Genomic DNA, 24,427 nt, shown 5'->3' with positions numbered 1-24,427 from the left:
GAGAACAAAACTTACATAAGAATAAAAAGGGGTCGGAATGCGTACGGCCGGCATTATCAAATTCTGATTGGGGGATTACCAGAGTGGCTGAGAAGAGAAGTGTGCAATCATTGCATTCTATCAGAGCTAGCATATGGCGCAGAAATTTGAAGGTTAACAAAAGAAATATGCAGACCAAAGACCGAGAGCAAACCGGGATAGCCGATATTCTTATTGACATTAAGAGGAAAAAATAGAGATGGGTAGGCCATGTAATGCGTAGGATGGATAGCCAGTGGACCATTAGAGTTATAGAATGGGTGCCAAGGCAAGGGAAGCGCGGTCGAGGACGCTAGAAAATTAGGTGGGGTGATGAAATTATGTAAATCTCGAGACTCTTTTTTGTTTCCATGCTTAGCATCCAATTTGCCTTCTCTGTCTCCCTGAATTTTTTTTACATGACCCCTGGTTGTCTATTTACACTTTCAATTACCCTGTACTTCATTGCCAACTTTCTCTTGATTGTAAACCTCAACAGCGCTATAAAGACGCAAACAGACATAGAAACGATATTGAAGTTCCCAGTATGACAGTCCAACTAGCCCGAACCATTGTTTTGGTCAAGCTCGCTTGACCTTTTCCTTTATTCTGTGTCGCTGCGGTAGCCCAGCACTCTCCGTTGAGGCAAAAAAACAAAGCATAAAAGAAGACGCCGGGAGCCATGCGGTCTGATTATTGCGTTTGAATCGCTGATCACAGTACATCTTCTCGAAACCCGATGTAACTAACCATTGCTTGCTTGCTTGCTTGATTGATTGATTGATCGATCGATCGATCCACGTGGAGAAGAATGAGAGGAGGGGCTACATGTCCCATCGAGTGGACTTAAGAAGAATGCGGTAGAAATAAATAGATCTTTTGCAACACGTATTGGCGCCAGCGGACAGAATAAATTTTGCGATTATATCTGTGTATTGTGGGGTCTGAAGTGGGATATCTCCCACCGTACTCTTGGGACAAAGGAACGACAACACAGTGTAGTGCAAACAGTCACAAGGGCATTTATTGCACCTTTCATACATAAATGCCTGCTAGCCGAGTTGCTATCCACAAAACATGCCGATGGGCGCGCGACAAATCTAGAAGTCCGACTTACCGCGACCGGAAGCGAGCGAATATGTTCGCCCCATGCTGGATCCCAACGCCTGGTCGTTCGCGTGTATAGTCACGCGAATCGTGGCGCGTTCGAAGGCGACCACGCGAGGCGGTCTCGCAGATGCATCGGTCGCCGCGCGCGCGGGATGTCCGCGCTGCTTCGGCGACCCGCCGGGGAAGAGCGTTGCTGCTCGTGCAGCCCGTTTGCTGTCTCGAAGCCAAGAGAGAGCGCCTCGTCTTTCCCGCACCCAAGCAACCGCGCAGCGGCGCGACGCTCGCGCCATCTCTCGCACCACGCTTGTACCACTCCAACGCCGCGGCCCACGCGGCGACGCCGCACGGAGACGGGGCTATGCGGGGAAACAAGCTATCAGGGGAGGCGCGAGGCTCGCGCATCCCCACAGTATATCTGAAATTAACTAAATGTACTGATGAACTTTCTGAAGGATAAGATTCCAGCGCATATCGCTATCCCAGGATTTCATCTCGTCAGTGCTAAGTCGTGTCAACACCGACACGACTATAGCACAGATTTTTGGATGTGCCGTCTGCCTCGGCGCTTTGTTTCTCCTTATAGAAATATTTATTGCGCTCGGAAGAACGAAATCACACAGAACACTAATGCATTTGAAGGTATATTTCAACGCTTTGCTTATGGGGTTTATTGAAAACGTGAATCAGTGAGTTTCATGGTTAGTCAGGGACCAGAGCATAATTTGGGACTGGAGCTGTTCTAGTCTCTGGCAAGTAGTTATCACATCCTGGATGGTAGCCGGATTTTGCGTAACAAGGGCATTGAAGGCCGACGATGTTTATACCTTTTATTATGTTGTGTATTCGGTCGCTCTGGGACTTGGTGGCGCTCACATGCATGCACAATGAAAGTACATCCTCAATGTATGAGGTCTACGATTCCTCAGCGAACCGTATGCGCTCACCGAGCTTCTTCTTCGCTGCCTCAGAGCGAACAGCTGGGACACAGAAAATCTGCCGAAGCTGTTGCGTGTACATCGCCCAGCCAAGAAGATCTGGCTCATCATTCCAAAACCAGGTTTTCGCGACATCGGGCAGGTAGAACGGGACGTTCCGTAAATTCTGCGAACTGTCCCACTTGTTCGAATCGCTTACGAAGTCGTAGTTTTGGAGCCAGTCCTCTACGTCATCCCCGTGTAGACCAGCGAAGACTTGAGGGTAGCGCTGGCGGCTGTTGATGGTCACGCCGGAAGGCGAAGGCTGCAGTGGAGCAGCAGCATCGGATGTACCTCGATTCGCTGAAGCGAGCATGACCGGTGATGTTATGCGGCGACCCAAGCGGAGCTCCAGTGAGAGTGTGCGAGAGGTCTTGGGGAACAAAAAGCACCGTCCACCACTTGTAAGGAACCGTTTTACTCCAGCCGAACTCGTGCTCTACCACAAGGATCAAGCTGTGCAGCTGTTGATGATATGTACAGATGAAGAAGGTGTACAATGGATGATTATATGTGGAGATGATGAAGCTGAAAGTCAGGCAAGTGTTGCGCTCACAACATATATATATATATATATATATATATATATATATATATATATATATATATATATATATATATATATATATATACATATATATATATATATATATATATATATATATATATATATATATATATATATATATATATATACACGAATTTGATTATTTCGAAGCAACATTAGAGAGTAATGAATAGGTAAATTTTTAAAGAGGATGTACACTGAACCATCTACTGCGCGTAATTTATCTTATTACAAAAGAGGAATTACCACAGAGAAATTTGTGAGGGAAGTTAATCTGAGAAATTGTATGACATTTTTGTTTACTATATATGCGCTGACAGAATAGCGCGCAGGCATAATTCTAAATGCTATGCGAAGTGAAGACCGTTACGAAATGCTATTTTCTAAATCCAGAATTTAATTCAAGGGGAGTGTCTAGGGACGCTACTTGGTAAGACATTATTTGGGAACGTAAACTGTGCTAGGGACGAGACACCTAGGTTGAAGAATACAGGACGAACGCAGACTAACTACTAATTTATTGAAACCACAGAATCCTGCCTCTTGGAACAATGCGCATGCGCAAGCCCAACTGTAACCGCGTGAACGTAGAACACTCCCTCGCCATGCCCTCATCTACATCGAAAAATCAAGCTGTCTTGAAAAGATACAAAAATGGTTTGCTGACGCACCTATCTGGGTCATATCTTCCTATCAAGGAAGCTTCTAAGATTTCACATGCTCTGTGGTTCTTGACTCGCCCTGACACCTTCGTCCTATTGAAAATCGGCTTGAACCTCAACGGTCAACGGAAACTCGTACACTACCTTTGTGCTACATGATATTAACGTGAGTCTGTGTTTTATGTCACATTTATCAATCTTAGGTTTATCTGTGTTAGAAAGGGGGCATAAACGTAACAACTTGCAGGGCGTTGAAAAATCACATCAACACCGTATTTTCCGGCCACACTCTTCATCCGATGGGAAGCCTTATGGTCATATGGCATAACCTAAAACTTTCGCCTCTGTCTTTTTTCTCCTTTCTTCAGCCCCAATGTCGGTGGTGTGGTGGCATATGACCTTCAAAAGCGACTCAACTACGGCTTGGAGCAGAGCTTTGGGAAACCTGCATTACGGAGACGTTCCACGTCGGATGAGAAACTAACTTGGACCTTATGGTGGCATGACTTTGCGAGAGTTGAATGTTGCTGTGAATGTGTTATATCCGAGCATCAGTACCCAAATTCATTTAAGTGACACTGAATAGCAGTGTTGGTTGGGCAATATTGGAATACGCTTCTGGAGAGGGAACCTTGACCGCCAGGAAATACGCCAGAACCAACTTTATGCACCGGTGCTAGCTCCTCATGATGTTTAGAGATCTGGACAGCGTTTGCTCAGATCTAGCTAATAATCTCTCGACAAAAAAGGGCTACGCTACATTCTAAAGGAGGCTATACATACAGTGGTAGGTTTTGATCACTGTTTTCTTCTAGGTCATAATCATCATCTGCCTACTTTATTACACTGCACGACGAAGGCCTCTCACTGCGATGTCCAATTACCCTGTCCTGCGGCAACCGATTCCAACTTGCGCCTGCGAATTTCCTAATTACTTCACCCCACCTAGTTTTTTTGCGTCCTCGACTGCGGTTCCCTTCTCTTGGCGCCCATTCTGTAACTCTAATGGTCCGCTGGTTATCCACCTTATGCATTAGATAAGAAAGGCGCAAAGATGCGGAATTACTTTGAAACCACCGCCGGTACACCAATGCATGTAAGTTAGTAAATTCGAGTTTTATTGGCCCAGCAGCCGGTCCCAAAGATAATCTTCGAACAGACCAATTCAAGAAAGGGCAGCTTCGCCCACCTCACTTCACCGAATAAGTGCGAATGGAGTTTTCGAAGAATGCCTGTAAGATTTATAGATGCTCAATATTTATTTATTTATTTATTTATTTATTTATTTATTTATTTATTTATTTATTGTAGGCATGCAATGCCGTCCGTGGGACCGTACGCTCCAATTACTTAGGCTTGGGTGGCGCGCGGGCATAAAGGAGTGTATTTGCTCGGTAACCTTGCCTGGGGAATGAACATTCATCAGTTCCCCAGCGTCTCATCTATATACATATTGTCACGTGGTAGTGACTGTGAAGTAAGCAGCCAAACTGAGAAAGACGAAACTAGCGTTTTATTGGGCGAACTTGTGCCCTCAAAAACAGGATACACTCAAAGAACGGCGACGGCGGCGAACACAGTCGGCGATCGTCGAAAATCTGATGAACGGGTCAAGCGCGTCGGCTTTTATACATCAATCGTCGAATGTTCCAGACTAATCGCTGGGACCCGCGCGCCTTCCACAAAGTTCTACATTATTCGCGTCGCGCACACATGCAATCAGATTACACAAGGTTCGGTCACAGACAGTGGATGGAACCATCGATAACATTCCAGAAACTTCCCACACATACAAGCGCGTCCTGCGCTGTGCGATAACATTTGTTAGGTGGTGAAACCTGTCGCCCGATGAAGGCAAGTACACGTGTCAATATGATGCAGCCAAATTTAGTGCGATGTTCGTGCCAACCGAAATAAAATTGTTTCAACGTGCATTTACTCAATACCGATACTGTTGCTGGAAACGTGTGTGTGTGTGTGTGCGTGTGCGTGTGCGTGTGCGTGTGTGTGTGTGTGTGTGTGTGTGTGTGTGTGTGTGTGTGTGTGTGTGTGTGTGTGTGTCGCCGTCGCTTGTATATATTCAAACTATCTTTTTTTTCATTCCGCCTGATTAGATAATCAGTTTATGTAACTAATCAACTTATCAAATATTATAATTCGATGAAAATTATCAATGAGAAAATTGCAGAGTGACATGAAGAACTCCCGATACAGCTTTCTGTTGCTCAATACGTGCTATATAAAAGTGTTCTTCCGAGCGTGAAAGAACCCAGCGAATGCACGCAAGGTGCCTCGAGCGGCCAGTCGCGCTGCAATGTTGCGGGCATTTGTGGGCTTCTTTGACGCTCGGAAAAACACTTTTACGTAGCACGTATTGAGAACAGGAAGCTGCATAGGAAGTTTTTCACGTCGCTTTACAATTTTCTAATTGACCCTTTTAATCTAACTATGATATTTGAGAAGCTAAATAACTAAAACTAATGATCTAATTAGACGGAATTAAAAGAATTGTTTGATTCTCTCAACCAACGGCAAGCAACATTACATTTGTTCTGTCCAGCTACGTGGTATTTGCATATTTTTAAACTCTGGCTAAAGTTAGCTGGTAGACCTTGTATACGATACAACCAAATTTGCTTCGATGTTCGCGCCCGTCGAAATAAAATTTTTGTTTTTCAGCGTGCACTAGTTTTCTGCCGTCCTCGACTGCGCTTCCCTTCTCTTGGCGCCCATTCTGTAACTCAAGTGGTTTACCGGTTACCCTTCCTACGCATTAGATAAGAATCCGCGTACAAATCCGATTGTACGCAGATGATTGGGTTTTATTCCGTAAAATTATTAATGCTAACGTTCAATGTGACTTGAAAGATAGCCTTACTAATATTGGACAATGGTGTAAGCGGTGGTACATGACTTTGAATACGGAGAAAAGTTTTTCTTCGAGTAACTAACACGAGTATTCCACTAGAGCATGCATATAAACTCGACTCATCACTATTACACTAGAGCATGCATATAAACTCGACTCATCACTATTACAATATTAAAGTTTCGCATCCATCCATTCATCCATCACTATTACAACAAGTAACATCCGTAAAGTACTTAGGTGAAGCAGTTGCTAATAACCTCACTTGGAACACTCACAATGACAACATCTGTTCACTCGCTTTCCGTAAGCTGCGTTATCTCAGGCATAAGCTTCGTAACACCCCTGCTACGTTAAGCTATAAGTTATAATACTCCAATTAGGACGAAGCTCGAATATGCTTGCTTAATTTCGGACCCGTACACCAAATCTAATGTAAAGATGCTCGAAAACATAAAGAGAAAAGCAGTTCGATTTGTATATTTAAAATTTCTACTCACTGACTATAACACTCTTGAAGAGATTACATAGGCCCAGGAGCGCGCACAGCTAACTAGCCTCACAACAACGAAGGCAGGGAGATCCATCTTCCAGGAACTCGGATATCACCCCGATAGAGTAGCGGAGGAGTTCTCTGACGTTCCTTCGTCGATTCGTGAGAACATTACGGTCGCACCAATACCTAGGAACATGCCCTCCTTCATAATCGCGGTAAAAGGAGGGAAAGGGCGTCCAACCTCCTTAGGCAAATAAACAGTGATCAGCGACAGGTCAGCTTTGTGGATGCCGCTTCTTGTAAGGGACGTCGGGCGTTCACCATCGTCACTGTCGATGGTCGGCAAGGAATCACAAATGGTGCCTCGGTTCGGACGAGGGACTCCGAAATAGCTGAACAAATGGCTATTGCACTAGCCCTGCTGGATAGCTCCCGGGATGTCATCTATAGTGATTCAAGATCTGCAGTCAAAGCATTTGAATAAGGCACCGTTTCCAAACAGGCCCTCAGACGTATTGGGGGCAAGGCAATCACGCACCACTTCATTTATTGGTTTCCGGCACATCAGGGTCAGATAAAGGGTGCTCCTCCCAACCTCAACGAGTCGGCTCACGGGGCTGCGCGTGAACTTGCCCACCGCGCTACCCTCGACCAATCGGAAGCCGACTCCCCAGAGAACAGGGACACGCCCTCCACCTACAACGAGATGACTAAACACTACTATCTCAGCCGTAGAACCTACTTTGTTCCTCATCCGCGCCTCAATAGAGCTCAAGCATTAACGCTCCGTCTACTACAAACGAACACCTGTCCCGATCCGTCGCTCTTACATGAAACCTATCCGGATATTTACACCAACGCTACCTGCCACGATTGTGGAGAAATAGCCACGTTAGACCACATGCTCTGGCGGTGTGCCCGGTCACGCTCTATCATCGCCAACAGCTCGGCCAGATGGGAGGCGGTCCTCCGCAGCCCTCTTCTGGCTTACCAACTCTGGGCTGTCCAGCAGGCCCACGATGCGGCCGATAGGCTCGGCCTTCCGGTTCCCACGTGGGAGCGGCCCGCTTCGCGAAGACTCACGATCTGCAGGACTTCATTAAAGTTTACCATACCATACCACACCACTGACTCCCCGTCAGAGTTGATGCGAGCCCACGGCATTGATGTTCAGTCGAGAAGGCTAAATTCTCGTTTCGATTTCCTTTCATTACTTCGTAACAATAAACTCAGACTGGCCCCTTCACCGTAACGTTCCCCAATGCCAGCAAGAAATACTCGATTCTATCACATATATTTATTATCACCGCGTTTTGCACGGACCGATCTGTACAAACTTTAATTTTTTCCACGCACCATAAGTGAATGGAATTCATCAGCCATGTTTAGCCTACCCCGTTGAATCTAAGCTTTTTTTACAATCTTTTCATCTTACTATATTATATGATTCCCTGTCATATTACCGTATTGCTATATATATCTGGTGCTATGTTGTTACTGTATTATCTTAGTCTTTTGTTGCTGTGATTTTGCCTTTGTATAACTGTGCCCTTCCTGCCTAGACCTAACCATGGTTTGCAGTATGTACATAAAAAATAAAATGAACAAATGTCGTAACGTTCTTTTTCTTTTTGTATTTTATACCTTCGGGTCTGGCGCGAAACTCTTCGTGTGTACACACACACCCACACACACACACACACACACACATATATATATATATATATATATATATAATGATATGAAGCCAACAAACACTGAATCCAAGGACAACATAGGGGAAATTACTTGTGCTTAGTAAATGACATAAAGAAACGACAAATTAATGGCAATGAAAGCGGATGAAAAAGCACCTTGCCGCAGGTGGGGAACGATCCCACAACCTTCGAATTTCGCGTGCGATGCTCTACCATTTCAGCTACCGCGGCGCCGTTTGTCTATCCGCTTTCTTGTGTTTTTATGTTACCTAGTAGAACCCTCGGAGTGTTAGCCAGCGCCACCACTCACAGACCTTGGCGGCGAATATGCTTATATATATATATATATATATATATATATATATATATATATATATATATATATATATATATATATATATATATATATATATATATATATATATATATATATATATATATATATATATATATGCAGTAAAAGCTCGTTAATTCGAACCGCAAGGGGAAGCCGCTTCAATTCGAATTAACGAAAGTTCGAACTAACGAAAGTGAAGGAGGGCAACAGTGCACTGCGATTTGGAAGCAGTAGGGCATGTCAGAAATTTGGCGTGTCAGAATCTTCAAGTCGAAGCTCTGGGTCCGACTGTGCCACACCACCGATGTCCACCGAAACGAACGTTAGCCGAGGCTTAACACCATCCCAATGAATCGCGACGGCCGATACCTCCTAAGCTGAAAACAGAGGTGCACAACCGATGAAGACTGCCGAGACAAAGACGCTGAACATGTGAAGGTGGCGAAGGCCCTGATTCGTCGGTTCTTGATTGCAAGCGCAGCTGCGACGTACAGGCGCCCAAATCTTTAACTGGTGTGCGGGAGCGGCGACTTTTCCGGGCGTCAGCGCCGTATGACGCGGCGAGGCTGGAAACAGCCTAGTAGACGATGGGCCCAGCTGAGCGCGCTTTGTCCGCATGCGCTTAGCCTCATACTGTTTCCAGCCTCGCCCCGTCAAACGGCGCTGACGCACGGAAAAGTCGTCGCTCCCGCACACCAGTTAAAGATTTGGGCGCCTGTACTTGATTCGCTGTGTTTTGGAGCTTGCCGTGCCATCTCCGCACAACATTAGCAGCTGTACAAGATTTGCAAAGCCTCAGTGATTCGCAACGGGCAAGAAGTCTCCGAGGTTACGTAGAACGGAGAGGCGGCAGCCGCCGCTGCCTTCTGGCTGACCCCGCGTAGGTTAGATTTTTGTCCGATTTTGCCTTCTCTCGCCGTTCTCTCCGTTTCGGAGGCAATACAGCCTTGTGTGTAGGCAGTAGGCGCGTTTCTCTGGCCGTGTGCCAGGCGAGCGTAGTTCGAATTATCCGTGAGGGAACCTTCTCGCGTTCGAATTAACGGACTTTTTTATACGTAGACTTCTATGGAGCTTGGCCGGACCAAATCGTACAATTCGAATTATCCATAAATTCGAATTATTGAAGTTCGAATTAACGAGCTTTCACTGTATATATATATATATATATATATATATATATATATATATATATATATATATATATATATATATATATATATATATTGCTAAACCAGACTTTTCTACTTCTTTCCTGCACTTTAGTATCGTACCGGACTCATCGAGCTTCCACACTACGATATCTATAAAATATACACAGAACGACAAGGATCGAATAGCAACGATGGTGATAGCCTGGCGGCCTCTCTCCTCGCCGATTGATTCCTAGGTTGGGGCAGTGTTGTTGTTTTATGCCGACATCCTCGTCTCCTGGCCAAGTAAACACGTCTATAAGCAGGATGGTTATAAACCTGTGACCAACGGCCACTAAATCTAGTCGAAGGACCGTCAAGAACTATCGCCGTAATAACCTCGAAAAGCTGCACGGACTCCTCACCTCTTCCTGCGGCCCCCGCACAGGACATTGACCTTGTCTCCTGGAGCTTTCTGAACTGATTACGTGTGCTACGTTAATCGAAAAGGACAAAGCGAGAGAGAGAGAGAGAGAGAGAGAGAGAGAGAGAAGAACGAGAAGAAACAGCAAGCAGTGCCGCACATTTACGCAACCTGACGATATTCCTTCGAGTGCGTGCGCATGTTAGCGCGTCCGGCTACTGCCGCGCGGCTCTTTTTGTTTTGGCCTGTCAGGAAACGGTGTCGCATTAGGCGGATTTGTCCGCGCTAAGCGGTCCCGGAGACCGGCCGTGGCTGCATCGCCGTATGTAATCGAGTTTGGCTGCGAAGCCTCTCGAGGCCCCCCTCGCTAATGCATTTAAGCGCGCAGACGGTGCACGCTGGACTTCGAGCAGCCCACCATTGCGCTCCGTGTGTACACCGGCGTCGCCATGCCGACAGCGACGGGAAGCAGTCCACGCGGGGGCCAGGCGGACATCACCACAATGGCGTAAGTGCGGCCCCGTCCACAACGGCGACTGCGATGTCCATCTCACTGCGAGGGCGGAAGATTGGACGAGTTTGCGAAAGGGTGTACGACCGCGTGCTCAAGTTATTCCTTAAAGCGGGACACAGCGACGCAGTGCTGCAGCCACCGCGATTGCTCAGTATAAGTGACAGTAGCTGAAGTCACTGGTTCGATTTCCGGCCGTGGCCGGCTACTTGCCGAGCGAGGCGCATTTTAAGAACGCTGTAGTGCTTCAGTTTATATGCATGTCGATGATTCCCGGATGGTCGAGATTATACCAGCCTTCTCCACCACGGCATTTCTATTGCTTTGACACGTCAAACTGAATCGAGCAATAAGCGAGACAGCACTATGACCCTGCGCCCGTCTCTGAGGGTGGCAATTAGTGCCTTTACTGTTGAGTAATCTGCGCTTTATGTACGGACGCAACATGAGAAAACGCATAAGCCTGTTAAAACCTTATACACTGTTTGGCTAGCGAGCTAAAAACAACGCGTACGCCGCAAAGCTAGCGTTGCTTTTACGAGCCCTCCTCAGCTCGCTCCAGAAAATCGCCGCTAATTGCGTTCTTCAGCCCGAAAACCCCACATATCTTAATGCACGTCTGTAACGACAACAGCTTGTTCCTGTGCAGTTCAGACAAAACGCATCTTCCTTACTCCAACACAGCAGTACACTTTCAAAAAAAAAAAACACACAGACAGCGAGAGAGACTGAAGAGGAAGAGGCGCTATTTTCTGCAACCCTTTAGGGAGCACGACTCAGCGCATCTATCTATCTATCTATCTATCTATCTATCTATCTATCTATCTATCTATCTATCTATCTATCTATCTATCTATCTATCTATCTATCTATCTATCTATCTATCTATCTATCTATCTATCTATCTATCTATCTAATCTATCTATCTATCTATCTATCTATCTATCTATCTATCTATCTATCTATCTATCTATCTGTCTGTCTGTCTGTCTGTCTGTCTGTCTGTCTGTCTGTCTGTCTGTCTGTCTGTCTGTCTGTCTGTCTGTCTGTCTGTCTGTCTGTCTGTCTGTCTGTCTGTCTGTCTGTCTGTCTGTCTATCTATCTATCTATCTATCTATCTATCTATCTATCTATCTATCTATCTATCTATCTATCTATCTATCTATCTATCTATCTATCTATCTATCTATCTATCTATCTATCTATCTATCTATCTAATCTCACGATTACAGCTGTATCTCCCTTATCCGCTTCGCAGCATGTCTATCCTAGACGAGCTGGCCAGCCCGTACATGAAGAACGGCACCGTGGTGGAGATGGTGCCGGACGAGATGATCTACATGATCCACCCGCACTGGTACCGGTTCCCTCCCATGAACCCCCTCTGGCACAGCCTGCTGGGCTTCGCCATGGTCGTGCTGGGCATCATCTCGGTCACGGGCAACAGCATGGTCATGTACATCATGACCACCACCAAGTCATTGCGCACACCTACCAACATGCTGGTTGTCAACCTCGCCTTCTCAGACTGGTCAGTGTGCAGCCGCTTCGGCTACTAAAAGCGCACGCGCCTGTAGCCGTGGTTTCAATGCTGTTTGTGGCACATTTGGCTATGGCTCCGCACGAAGCATTAACTACATAACGTCGACATCAGAAGCGGGTGGTGCCCGCGGTCTAAGCAGAGGTAAACTATGCATTAACAGCGTCGATGATCGACATACAAACGCCGCGAACTCCTTTGTGAAATCGATTGTACTGGAGTGCTATGGTGCGGTTCAGTCATGTGAACTTAGACAGATGTAAGCCGTATCCGCACCGTCATCCATGAGACACGATACCTGTATAGGCGGTGGCCTTCAATCACCCACAAAAATCTTCATGTATGTGCGTTTCCAAATGCTAGCTCATTGTTTACCATACATTTCGTCCCATTGGTTTAAATAAAATTATGTGCACTGTAAGGACAAACCTGACAGGTATAGTTGAAAAGGCACACCGGACGGGCCGTATGTAACTGAACGAATGGGCAGTAGTCCTTATGGAACATTCATTCCGTGACTGCCCGATGTTCACTACGATTACTGGCGGGTTCCCGTCTAGAGTGGTGTCAGATGCTATGAATGAATGAAAACTTTATTGGTTCTAAAGTTGGCGCTATTTCAACGAATCATAAGTCCAGGAGCTGCGCTGGTAAACTTTTTTCCCCTGAAACTTCTGGATGTAGTCCACAATGACGTGTTGGTCGTGTAAGGTATTGGCCAGAGTGAGCCACTTCGGTGTAAGGGAGGATAAAAGGCCAAAGACAGGACGGGTTGAAGGGGAGCATATAATGCTAGTCTGGGTGGCCTTTACATGAGAAGCACTCAGGGCGATGCTGTGAATGTCCTAAAATGTGACACCGGCGAATGTTAGACGTCACTGTGTCCGTCTTTCTTGACATGCGTCCGACGCATCGCAGGTGTATGATGGCGTTACAGATGCCACCGATGGCGGCCAACTGCTTCGCTGAAACGTGGATCCTGGGGCCGTTCATGTGCGAGCTGTACGGCATGATGGGCTCGCTGTTCGGTTGTGGCTCCATCTGGTCTATGGTGATGATCACGTTGGACCGGTACAATGTGATCGTGCGCGGCGTGGCAGCGGCGCCGCTCACGCACAAGAAGGCGGCATTCATGATCTTCTTCGTCTGGTTTTGGGCGCTCGCCTGGACGTTACTGCCCTTCTTCGGCTGGAGCAGGTACGGTACACGGCATTTGCACTGAGCACCTTTACTCGGGGCCGACGGAATATAGTCACCACCAACAACCGGATTCACTGCAGGACAAAATCCTGAACTAAGAACCTTCGACTCTCGCTATACTGCATCAACTGTTCTCACTCAAGACCTTCGAATTACGCTGCCTCATCAATCTGTCTATTTTTTTCCTGAGATCCTATCGCGTTTCCGTTCCCTTAGTACGTTTACGAGGAAGAAAAGACCATGGCAGTGCGGGCGCTAGCTTCTTCTACTCTAGCCGCCGATGCTTTTCTTACTAACACCCAGCGGGGAAAAGCGGTGCACAACGTTCAATTTGAACGGTATATCTTGTGCGAATGTTATTCAGCGAACTATGTAAGGAAGGGACGTCGCTGCATTTCACAAGATTGCATGTCCCCTGACAATTTTTACCATACCATAGCAGTCATACGCATACCATACCAGTATGGCGTAATCCAAATCTACCTTCAGAATGGCGTATTGCTGCTCTGGGGCTGCACAAGCAAACATACGTGTAGCATCAACTTGAAAGCATCACTGTTTTGTTGATGCCCTTCAACAAATCGATCACACACATCCGGTCTTTTTAAAGCTAAACGTCCTTGCGCTTTTGCACAGCAGCTATAAGCAACCAACTCATGTACTCTATAATAGGTGCCGTAGGTGAAGGAGCATCTTCGGGTGTATTAGAGTGCTGCAGAAACAGCAAACGCAAGCTGCTTAGCATATACCGGAGATAACAGAGGTGGCAGGACAGCGCATGCGCAGAACCCACTGCATTGGCTATTGTGAGCGAAGAGAGAATAGCGCCCATTATCATAATGTCTGCTATTCCTAAACCTCCTCATTATTCAAACAATTCAAGAATGTAGCTCCGCTTAGAGCATGAATCTACTTCTAATATTGCTCTGGTAAAAATTCAAGCCATCATAGTATTACTTTCTTCAAGTAATCATAGTATGTCAGTACAACAAACTTACAGCAAAACTACCAATCTTATTTTGACATCTGTATTTATGGTTGTACTTGGCGTCCGAGAGATGTGTGTACGCCGCGCGGCTGTCGCCAGGACGTGTTTCAACCACTTTTAGCTCCTTCATTGCAGATAGTCCATGTCTGATAAATGCTGATATATAATATATTTTTCAATTTTACTGAATTATTGAATATCGTCTGTGGCAGATGGTATAACCCATGTGCGTTACCTGGATTATTCGAGAAGGCGTTATCTCCAAACTGGCACTATTCTGGAAATTTGTTCCAAGTCTGTCATCATCATCACCATCATCATCATCATGATCCTTTTCCTAATTAAGAAATGAAGCCCACTGTAGGACGAAGGCTTATTTTTGCGATCTTCAATAACTCCTGCCTTGCGCTGGCTGACACCAACTTCCGCCTGCAAATTTCCTAATTTCAGCATCCCACCTACTTTCCTGCCGTCCTCGACTGCGCTTCCTTTCCCCTGGCATCCATTCTATAACTCTAATGGTCCACCGGTTATCTACCATATACGCATTACATGGCCTGCCCAGCTCTACTTTTTTTCTCTCAATGTCATCTAGAATATTGGCTATCCCCGTTTGCTCTCAGATCCACAACGCTTTGTACCTGTCTGTTAACGTTAGGCTTAAGATATTTCGTTCCATCGGTCATTGTGTGGTCCTTAACTTGTTCTCGAGCTTCTTTGTTAGCCTCGAAGTTTCTGCCCCATATGTTAGCCCCGATATAATGCAGTGATTGTACACTTTTCTTTTTGACGACAAGGGTAATCTCCCACTGAGGATATTGTGATGCATGCTGTATGCTCTCCAACCCATTCTTATTTTTTCGGTAAATTTTATTCTCATGATCAGGGTCCCCTATGAGTAATTGACTTGATAAACGTACTCATGTGCAGACTGTAGAGGTTGACTGGCGATCCCGAATTCTTGTTCCCTTTCCAGGCTAATGAAGATTAGCTATTTCTTCTGCCATATTAATCTTCAGCCCCACTCTTACACTTTCTCGGTTAAGGTCCTCAATCAGCAACACGAAGATTGCTGAGATATTCGCTGTTGATCTTCACTCCTAAGCCTCCCCAGTCTAATACCTTGTATACTTCTAAGCATGTAATCAATAGCATTGGAGAGATTGCGCCTTCTTGCCTGACCCCTTTCTTGATATTTAACTTTCTACTTTTCTTGTAGAGAACCAAGGTAGCTGTGCAATATTTGTAGATATTTTTCCAAGTGGATACGCCGTGCAAGCTCTCCGGTTATATTTAGTAAATTGGCATATCTGCCGTATTGTAATTAATTAAGAATTCAATTTGTGAATTTTTTGTTCATTAGTTGAATATGTGTTTCAATTTCTCGTGCAAGTAATGTCCGCGTCTCTAAGCAATCTAGCTCAATGACTAGAACTATGGTATCTGCAACAGGCGATCTTTAAAAATTCCGTAAAATTAAAAAATAATCACCCCGTACGCAATAAACGCTTACGTCGCAGATACGTGCCCGAGGGAAACATGACGAGTTGCACCATCGACTACCTCACCAAGACGCTGCTTTCGGCGTCGTACGTGGTGTCGTACGCTGTGGGCGTCTACTGGACCCCCCTCTTCATCAACATCTACTGCTACTCGAAGATCGTGCGCACCGTGGCGCAGCACGAGAAGCAGCTGCGCGTGCAGGCACGCAAAATGAACGTGGCCTCATTGCGTGCGAACGCCGACCAGAACAAGACCAGCGCTGAGGCCAGGCTCGCTAAGGTACGCGTGCTCCGCAAGGAGCATGACTGTTACTTATTGAAAGAGCAAGACCTTGCTCTGCTTTACCTGATGCGCAGCTCGAAGCAAGGGCCCATTGCTCTCTGCAGCATTTTTAAGGGCCCATTACTATCTACACTGGTTCTTATTTTTGCTGCAGATTGCCATGATGACCGTTGGCCTGTGGTTCATGGCTTGGACGCCGTACTTGACCATCGCCTGGGCGGGCATCTTCAGCGATGGCTCCAAGCTGACGCCCCTGTCCACCATCTGGGGATCGGTGTTCGCCAAGGCGAATGCCTGCTACAACCCTATTGTGTATGGCATCAGCCACCCCAAATACCGAGCCGCTCTGGCACGTCGTTTCCCGTCCCTAGTGTGCGTGCCACCACCGGGTGCAGGCGACGACACGCGATCCGAAGCGTCCGGCATCACTACCGTGCCGGAAGACCGCGCCATGACCACCGAGGCGTAGACGTCATACGGCGACACCCACTTCGTCGTCGCGTAGGATTCCAGATTGGAGCATCACTGTTAGCCTCACAACATGCACCGACAGTAGTGCACAAGATGATCACAAGGTGCTCGTACCGAAAATTGTTGCGAATCAACGCAGCGAGCTCACACCACCTAGCGTAGGCCTAGACCTATAAGGCTGCACAACTGCCCGCTTTGACTACACTGCCCGGAGGCTGACGAACAGCTTCCCAGGTTACTTTGCCGAGCACGTGGTATGCGGTGACATAACTACTTTCATCTGCTGAAAAGTTAAGCAGCAGCCGAAGGTAGCAAAAGATAAACGAGCTGACGAAACCTGACGTCGCCTCGCCTGCAGTGCATGGTGTGCGTGATGAGAACCCAACGCTCGGCAGGTCGGTGACTACATGGCTTCGCGCTCATGATTACGAGGGTTGTGGCGGAACCAGAGTGTGCCTGGGGGCAGTGGCGCTTCAATCCGGTTGTCTTAGAGCAGTTCCCAGCCTTCGCCAAGTCGCTCTTTTCCCTCTCCCTCATTTAACTAGCTCATATGGGGGCGTGAAATGACACGTTAGAGACTCACAGAAGACACGAAGAGTCAGTTCGGGTGCAGCTCTAACAACGTGCTTTTAAGTCGCTACACGCGCGCTGAGCCGCCTTCCAGGCTTCCGCGCATGATTGACAGCGCTGAATCTTCTCTGGAAGTCTGTGCACTGCACATCTGCTGTAGTTTTAGTAACCGTCGCAGGAAAGTGTGGCGTATTAGCTCAGTGATAATAAGGAACGTTCGCGCCCCTTCTAGCTAATAACAGGCTCTTCGGCTCATTGTGTACAGCTTTGATTTACGGCTCACCCGGGCTCCTTCACAGTTCACCTTATTCTTATTTTATGCATGCATTAGTTTTACTCTCACTTTTACATCGCATAAATGCGCCTGTATCCAACCTTTACCGTTTTCCAGCACCGTGCACGATGAGAAAGTGAAGTGGACACAACGTTTTGGATTTTTTAGTAGTTTTGTAAGATAGTCTGGCATATACGAGCTGAGCAGTTCGCAGGGGAAGATCACTGAGCAGGGACGAGTCGGACCATATCCATTTCACTTTTCGGACCACTCTGAGCGCTGCTTGTTTCCTTATAATGCTATGGGCGTCATAATACACAAAGACGAGACACAGGCTAGCAACAGCCCCGTAAGTTCACCCGCAGTGGTTACACCGACACTAACAACACCAACAATAAAAACATGCTATTTGCACATATAATGATACACACTACATGCCCTGAAACAGGAAGCACTATTCTTCAGGTACAGATAACAATGTCTCCAACAAAAACAAAGCAAACGATTGAACACGTACTGAAGTCCCCTTTCTCCGTCAGGCAAGCCGGCCTTCTGAAACGAGGACGGCAGATGCCGTTTTGTCAACACCAGAATCGTCAGCAATTGAAAGTGTTTACGCAAACGCTGAAGTCCGAGGCGCGCGTGGTGCTACTGAATATTTGCCTCAAGAACCCGCGCTCGTCGGCTTCTCTTCCGTCGACAAAAATACTCATCCGCGGAACTTAGGATACACGTGTGGTTGACCCAAGTATCAGCTGTGGAGGCTAATTTAACTCACGATGCAATATTTTGTGAGTGACGACCGCTGTACCAAACTAGTCTGCACAGCTGCATACACCATGCAGCACATCTCAAGGTGTTAGAACCCTGAGGGGCACTGTTTCGCGGGCATCGCGGGTATAAGATCGCTGTGCACTCGACCTGTTTAAACGGAGAGATCTGCAGCTATACTCATTTGCTAAATTAATTCAAACATTCCCAACTTAAACTGATATTATTTCTTCATCTAGTGTACACCTTGTGCCTTACGTGTATAGCTTAGGGCTATTAAGTACAAACTTAATATTCAACGACGCAAGCTTGAAAACACTGTGACCTTCTGTGTATACATGCTTTGCAAAATCTGAATAAATCTGTCGAACCAGATTAAGGAAATGCGCGTGTGTGCATCGTCATCTTAAACACCATGACGAGTTTGGGAGAGTTGTCCACGTCGATAGTTTCAGCTACAAACATACGTTTCTATGGCGTAGTGTTCTTCCATCACCGTGATAAGGATATAGCAGTGCACTTGTTCGGTATCGTGCCAATTTTTTCTACCGTCTATGTATCACACATCCTGGATAGTTCTGTACCTTCTGTGGGGACACGACAATAAACAAAAGAATGCATGGCACGCTGTCGTCCTCATTTTGTTCTTGCGTTATTTCCCGAAGAATGCATATCGGACTTGTAAAATGATTTGGTTGATTGGTTGGTTTGTTTGTCACGATGTGCGGTTAATGTCTCCATGCGCACACAGCAGTAAACTTCTTCGCGTATACTCGTCGGTGACAGAGTACAACACAGCGCGACTGCCAATGGCTCCAGTGAATCCATACATAGCATTTTAGCATTCTAAAAACTCTGGAGAGGATATGACTACATCAGTGCACTCACCTGTTGTGCGAAAAAGAATCCTAGCACACCTAAACACTTATGAGTTGTGAATGTGGAAGCATTACTGTCCAATTGAACGCCGCTGAGCGCTTCCTTTAGTCATGAACACCTCGCGGGCAAGTGAGCGCGTTGAGATGCTTGGCGCGTTTTGATTTGTCCCAACCGAGGCGCAGTTAGAACGCAGGTGAGCGCTTGCACGGACAAGCAACGCGCGGACAACAGAGTCCTCCGAGAGTGGCAGAGAGGGTGACGTGGCGTCGCGGCGATGCCCTCTCCCCTCACGCAATGCCTGGCGCGCTATCACGGCGGCAGGCGTTCCGTTTCGCCCGCTCTGCTCCGTCGAGGCGCGCTCGTTACCAGGCGTCGCAGCCAATGGGAATTTACGCGCCGTTTCGCTGCTACAGACGACAGACGCCGGCCATTCGCATCAAAGTATAACTGATCAATTTTCCACTAGAAAATATATCGTCGCATCGCTCGCATCATCGTCGCATATGTTCACATTGTTGTAGCTTCGACGGGGCCGCCGGACGGAGGATCTACGGCATGAGGCCTAAAAGGCCGGTGCGCGCAGCGCCGCAAGAAAGAGCCGAACTGCTTAAATCGGGCACCAGACCAAGAACGAATTTTATTTCCGCGAGGGGTAACACAGCAGGCAACTTACAGCGTTTGGCGCTGAGTGGCACCCTGGCGTAAATGACCCAAAACCGAAACCGGTATCCAACACAGGATAACACACACATCACTTATTAACATGCTCCCTAAACGGCGATTCTGTTTCAACCTTTGCACATAATCGTATTAAGAGAGAAGTCGCTTTTTAGTAGATTACATTTAAGCCATGACAAGGCTGCATTGAGGTGAAATCTCCAAAGTGGATTTACTAGAAAGAGTCTATGCATGAACGGCCATACTTTCTTTCTAATCAAAATTGGTAATCCAATATTTCAAGCCTATAATTTATTTCTTATTGCCAGCTATTTTGCTTGTACTAGCCAGTAGAAGCGTGGCACCTAATTACAACGAAAAACGTTCGGCAGCATGTTACACTCCTGTAACACGTGAAGGCGAAAGCCTGTTGCACACGTTGTAATGCATTACGTTATACGATCGGAGGGGTCAGACATCTTGCAAGAGATAACGAGCCGCAGCGTGAAGTAAACGTATGGCGCTGTAGGTCGACCTCCTCACCGACACATGCAAGCACCTAATGCACTAACCAAAGGTTCTCTCGTTCTTTCTTTCTTGCTTTTTTCTTTTCCCTTTGTTATTTCGTTCTTTCTTTCGTCCCTTCTTTAGTTTCTTCTTTCGTTTCTTCATTCATATTCAGCCTGCATCTTTGCTTGCTTACGAGGGTATGAGCCATTCCTCATGATGATATTTTTTTTTGCATCACTGGACTAGACGCCGTTTTTTTTCGGGTATGAGCCATTGCATGCAACGAGCCGCTTAAGGCTTTCGCTTTAATAAATATTCCTGCTTAAAATATACGCTTCCACGTTTAACTATCCCATGTACTGTACTTACTATTTACATTCTATTCGTATATAAAAAAGTTAATATTCGCTCACCTCTGTATTTGATACAATTCCTTCGGAAACATATTTATTGCAAAATTGAAACCAATCGGTACACAAGGCATATTTACTTGCTATAACGCATGTGCCTAGCGCAAGTATTGATCAATGCGTACCAAAGGCAGAAATGTTTCGCTGTTATAATCGGAATATATTATCCACAGTTCGGAAAAAATGCTATCTGGAGCTTTCATGCAAAACTTCAATTCTATACTTTTAGTAAATGTGATTCATCTACTAAACCTTTGTTCTCAGTGCCAAACAACACCCCCAGAGGCACTTGCGCACAGGGCCGCAATAACATATTTAACTACGAGGTGTTCAATTAACTTCATGGCAACAAAGTCGATGCGCACCTGGACCACTTGAATGAAACGCACAGTAACGTTGTGTCGTCCCAACTTGGAGGATTGTGTTAGTCGCCCTCCTGGTGTTCTGTTTGCCAAGCAGATAGACCTGTTACACATGATTAGTGTAGCTTTCCGCTCTCCATCTGTCGTTCTATATCTGTTTTTTGGAGATGCGTGAGGTATGTTTTGATCATAAACTTATTTGTGCTGCATTTAACGAAATCTTTCAGTTGCGAGTGGCGACGATGTCCATCCCATTTCCTTGTGTGTTCTGTTTGGCACCCATTACACCACGATGAATCTGTATTAACCGGCCTGAATTTCAATATTTCTTCGTAACACCATGAACTTGAAACAGACGCAAAACACACGCTTGCCAGCACTGACAGCGGCTATTTTCCACCAGCGCCGAATACACTGAAGATATACAGCAAGAAACGATGGACCGTAAGCCGGAAAATAAGAAATTTTGGGCATAATAATGCCATTATCACTTTTTCTTTCGCGCGGCAGTCGGGTACCTTTTGGTTGTTGCAACATTACCTCTAACGCCCAAGCAATTAGGGCGGGGGGGGGGGGGGGGGCGCTTTGCCCAAGAACATCAAAGTACTAAGGTAAAGCAAGCCATACATGCGCAAAAGGTGCTCTAGATAAGACCTGCCAGCGTTTACAGAACCGGATGTACGCAGTCACCAAAACGCACGTCGGGACATCGCCTCGCGGCGCGGCTTTCCCAGGAAAACGTGCGAAGCACTTGTTCGTCCCAAACTGGAATACGCATGCGCAGTTTGAGACACGCATTAGATTAATCTACAAAACTGTTTTGAATCTATCCAACCCCGCACTATTAGATTTGTTTTCTCGGATACTCTCACTCGTCTTTAATTTGAAACATAGAACTAATCTTACCAGTGAATAAAGGAAATTAAGACATCCACCCGTTCGTAGCTATTGATACAAAGGAAACCCATACGGATTCCTCGAAAGAAAGGCCTCATAGTTGAAGAAAAATTCGTCCTGGTCCGGGACTCGAACCCGGGACCACCGCCTTTCCGGGGCAGCCGCTCTACCATCTGAGCTAACCAGGCGGCTAGCAGATAGCAGGGCGAAGTCGAATTTGTCGACAACACGAAGCAAAGGCAAGAGTTTGACGTAGTAGTTCTGCGGAAACCCGCAAGGTGGAGAGAAGTAATGAATAAAGGAAATTAAGACATCCACCCGTTCGTAGCAATAGCTACGAACGGGTGGATGTCTACGAACGGGTGGAGTCCCGGACCAGGACGTTCGTAGCAATAGCTACGAACGGGTGGATGTCTTAATTTCCTTTATTCATTACTTCTCTCCACCTTGCGGGTTTCCGCAGAACTACTAAGTCTGATCTTACCAGTCTTCAGTCGCGCATAAAGATAGCGCGCTGGTCCTTCTACCGCAACTATTATCACTCTGTCTCTTGTTCGCTCGATTATCATACCTGCTCATTAACTTTTCGCTCCGCAACAGATATCGCTCGTTGTTCCGTATCTCTTCTTCGTCCGTGTTTTCAGTGCGCGCTATAAGTAATAATAATTCGCACGTACCGACTCGCCCAGCTAGCTACCGTACTACACACATTCTAAAGCTGCATACCCGCCATAGAGTTTCATACAAAAACTAGAAGGAACTGTGGCGCTGGTTGAGCATGGCAGCTCAGCCAACATAGGAATGATGATATTACATGAATTTGTCCGATCTGCGTGCTTGTGGCTTTATACGTCCATCTGGCTTCGTTTATTACGTGTTATCTGCTTCATTGAGCTAAATTTCAAAGCAATCTAGATTTATTTTTAATGCACAAAACAATGATACTTCCGAACATGCATATTCACCACTAATTGCAACCGTTCCGCCTGTTCGTGCGTCCATGGCGCAATGGTTTCAATATCGACCTCTCTGCCAGGTCTTTTGTTCGAATTCTCTTGTCGGACAACTTTATGAATGTTTGTTTCATTTATAACACAGTACCTTGTTGAAAATTATGAGCTTACAAAGTCACGAAGCCCCTTAAAGCCAGATGTACGAAGCCTAGGCAAATTTATGTACGAACCATCATTCACATCATGGAGGAAAGAAAAATCAGGAGGGAGCATTACGTCACGCAGTCAGCCTTGGCAAGCGAACGCTCCGTGAAGTCACAATGGTGGCCCAACACGTGACATCTTGCGTCGAGATCACGGAACAAGGATCTAGGGAGATAGATAGAATGCATTGACAGGAAAGACAGAGAGGTCGACCTGAGCTAGTGCGCTCTAGTCGTCTACTCTGTGCTGGGGAATAGGGAAGGGGAGTGAAGGGGAGTGAGGGCAGAGGTGTCGCATGTATTTCTTCGTGTAGTCCATCCCACCCCCCCAACGTAATGCCTTGGCGCTGTGGGTTCCTTAATAAATAAAATAAATAAATAAAATAAATAAAACGACGGCGTCTCTTCTCCTGTTGAACAGAAGATACTAGGTCGATCGCACCGTCAATGGACGATCGGCCTCTTCGTAATTCGTTGGTAAAATCAAGAAATGCACCACTTTTCTCGAGTAGCCATTCCAATCTGCTCAGTACCACCCGCACCATTACTTTACGGACAGAGTTTGCCAAGGCTATCGGCCGATAATGCGAAAGATCATGCGCTTATTTTTCGTGTTTTAGCAAAGCCACAATAAGACTGCACTTACAGTGGCCAGGTTAACTCGCTGTGTCGCACGTATAGTTGTAGAGCATCAGGAGAATTTCTCGAGCTTCCACTCCAAAACGGCAAGTCGCGGAGTATATAATTTCATCTGGTCCTGGACAAGATGACCGGTGGGAAGCAGATATCGCAGCGTCGAGCTCGTGCATAGTAAAATGCGCATCCAGACCGTGATCACTATATGGTGGAAAAGTCAATCGTAATTGAGTTGGTAAACCGTTAGAGACACTCACAAGTAATTTGCAGAAGTCATCAGCGACATCAATTCCACGCCGACCTTGCGTATGGCCACAGCACTAAACGGGTGCAGCTGTTGTGGAGGCGAGGTTTCGCACTGTTTGCCAAATTACAGAGATAGGTTTTTTCGGATTCAGCGAGCCACAGAATGATCTCCGGCCTTGTTTGTCGAGCTTGTCAAGGTGGCGCAGAACTTGACGTTGAGCCCGGTGAGATTCAGCGACGTCTAGCGGTGATTTGATCCTTCTGTATTCTTGTTCTGCT

At 46.4% G+C, this 24,427-nt stretch overlaps 2 protein-coding genes across 4 annotated transcripts in view; one reads left to right on the top strand and one right to left on the bottom strand.

Moving 5' to 3' along the window:
• LOC135906992 (ocellar opsin-like) overlaps positions 1-19,003 on the top strand; it is a 67,517-nt gene extending 48,514 nt beyond the window's left edge. Inside the window, exons 1-5 of one of the 2 annotated variants that reach the window (XM_065438640.2) lie at positions 10,706-10,793; positions 12,055-12,327; positions 13,255-13,533; positions 16,045-16,306; positions 16,464-19,003. In XM_065438640.2, coding sequence (XP_065294712.1) covers positions 10,735-10,793; positions 12,055-12,327; positions 13,255-13,533; positions 16,045-16,306; positions 16,464-16,778 — 1,188 coding nt within the window. In that variant the 5' untranslated portion in view covers positions 10,706-10,734 and the 3' untranslated portion in view covers positions 16,779-19,003. Of the gene's footprint in view, positions 1-10,705; positions 10,794-12,054; positions 12,328-13,254; positions 13,534-16,044; positions 16,307-16,463 lie in introns of those variants that run through there. The other variant, XM_070531551.1, reaches the window with a different exon arrangement.
• Positions 1-24,427, bottom strand: part of LOC135906993 (monocarboxylate transporter 12-like) — an 84,075-nt gene that overhangs the window by 50,939 nt on the left and 8,709 nt on the right. The window lies entirely within an intron of this gene.

Source organism: Dermacentor albipictus, chromosome 1 (genome assembly GCF_038994185.2).
Source record: "Dermacentor albipictus isolate Rhodes 1998 colony chromosome 1, USDA_Dalb.pri_finalv2, whole genome shotgun sequence".
Taxonomy (NCBI): Eukaryota; Metazoa; Arthropoda; class Arachnida; order Ixodida; family Ixodidae; genus Dermacentor; species Dermacentor albipictus.
Note: the sequence above shows the minus strand (reverse complement) of the source record. Positions and strands in the feature narration are given on the sequence as shown.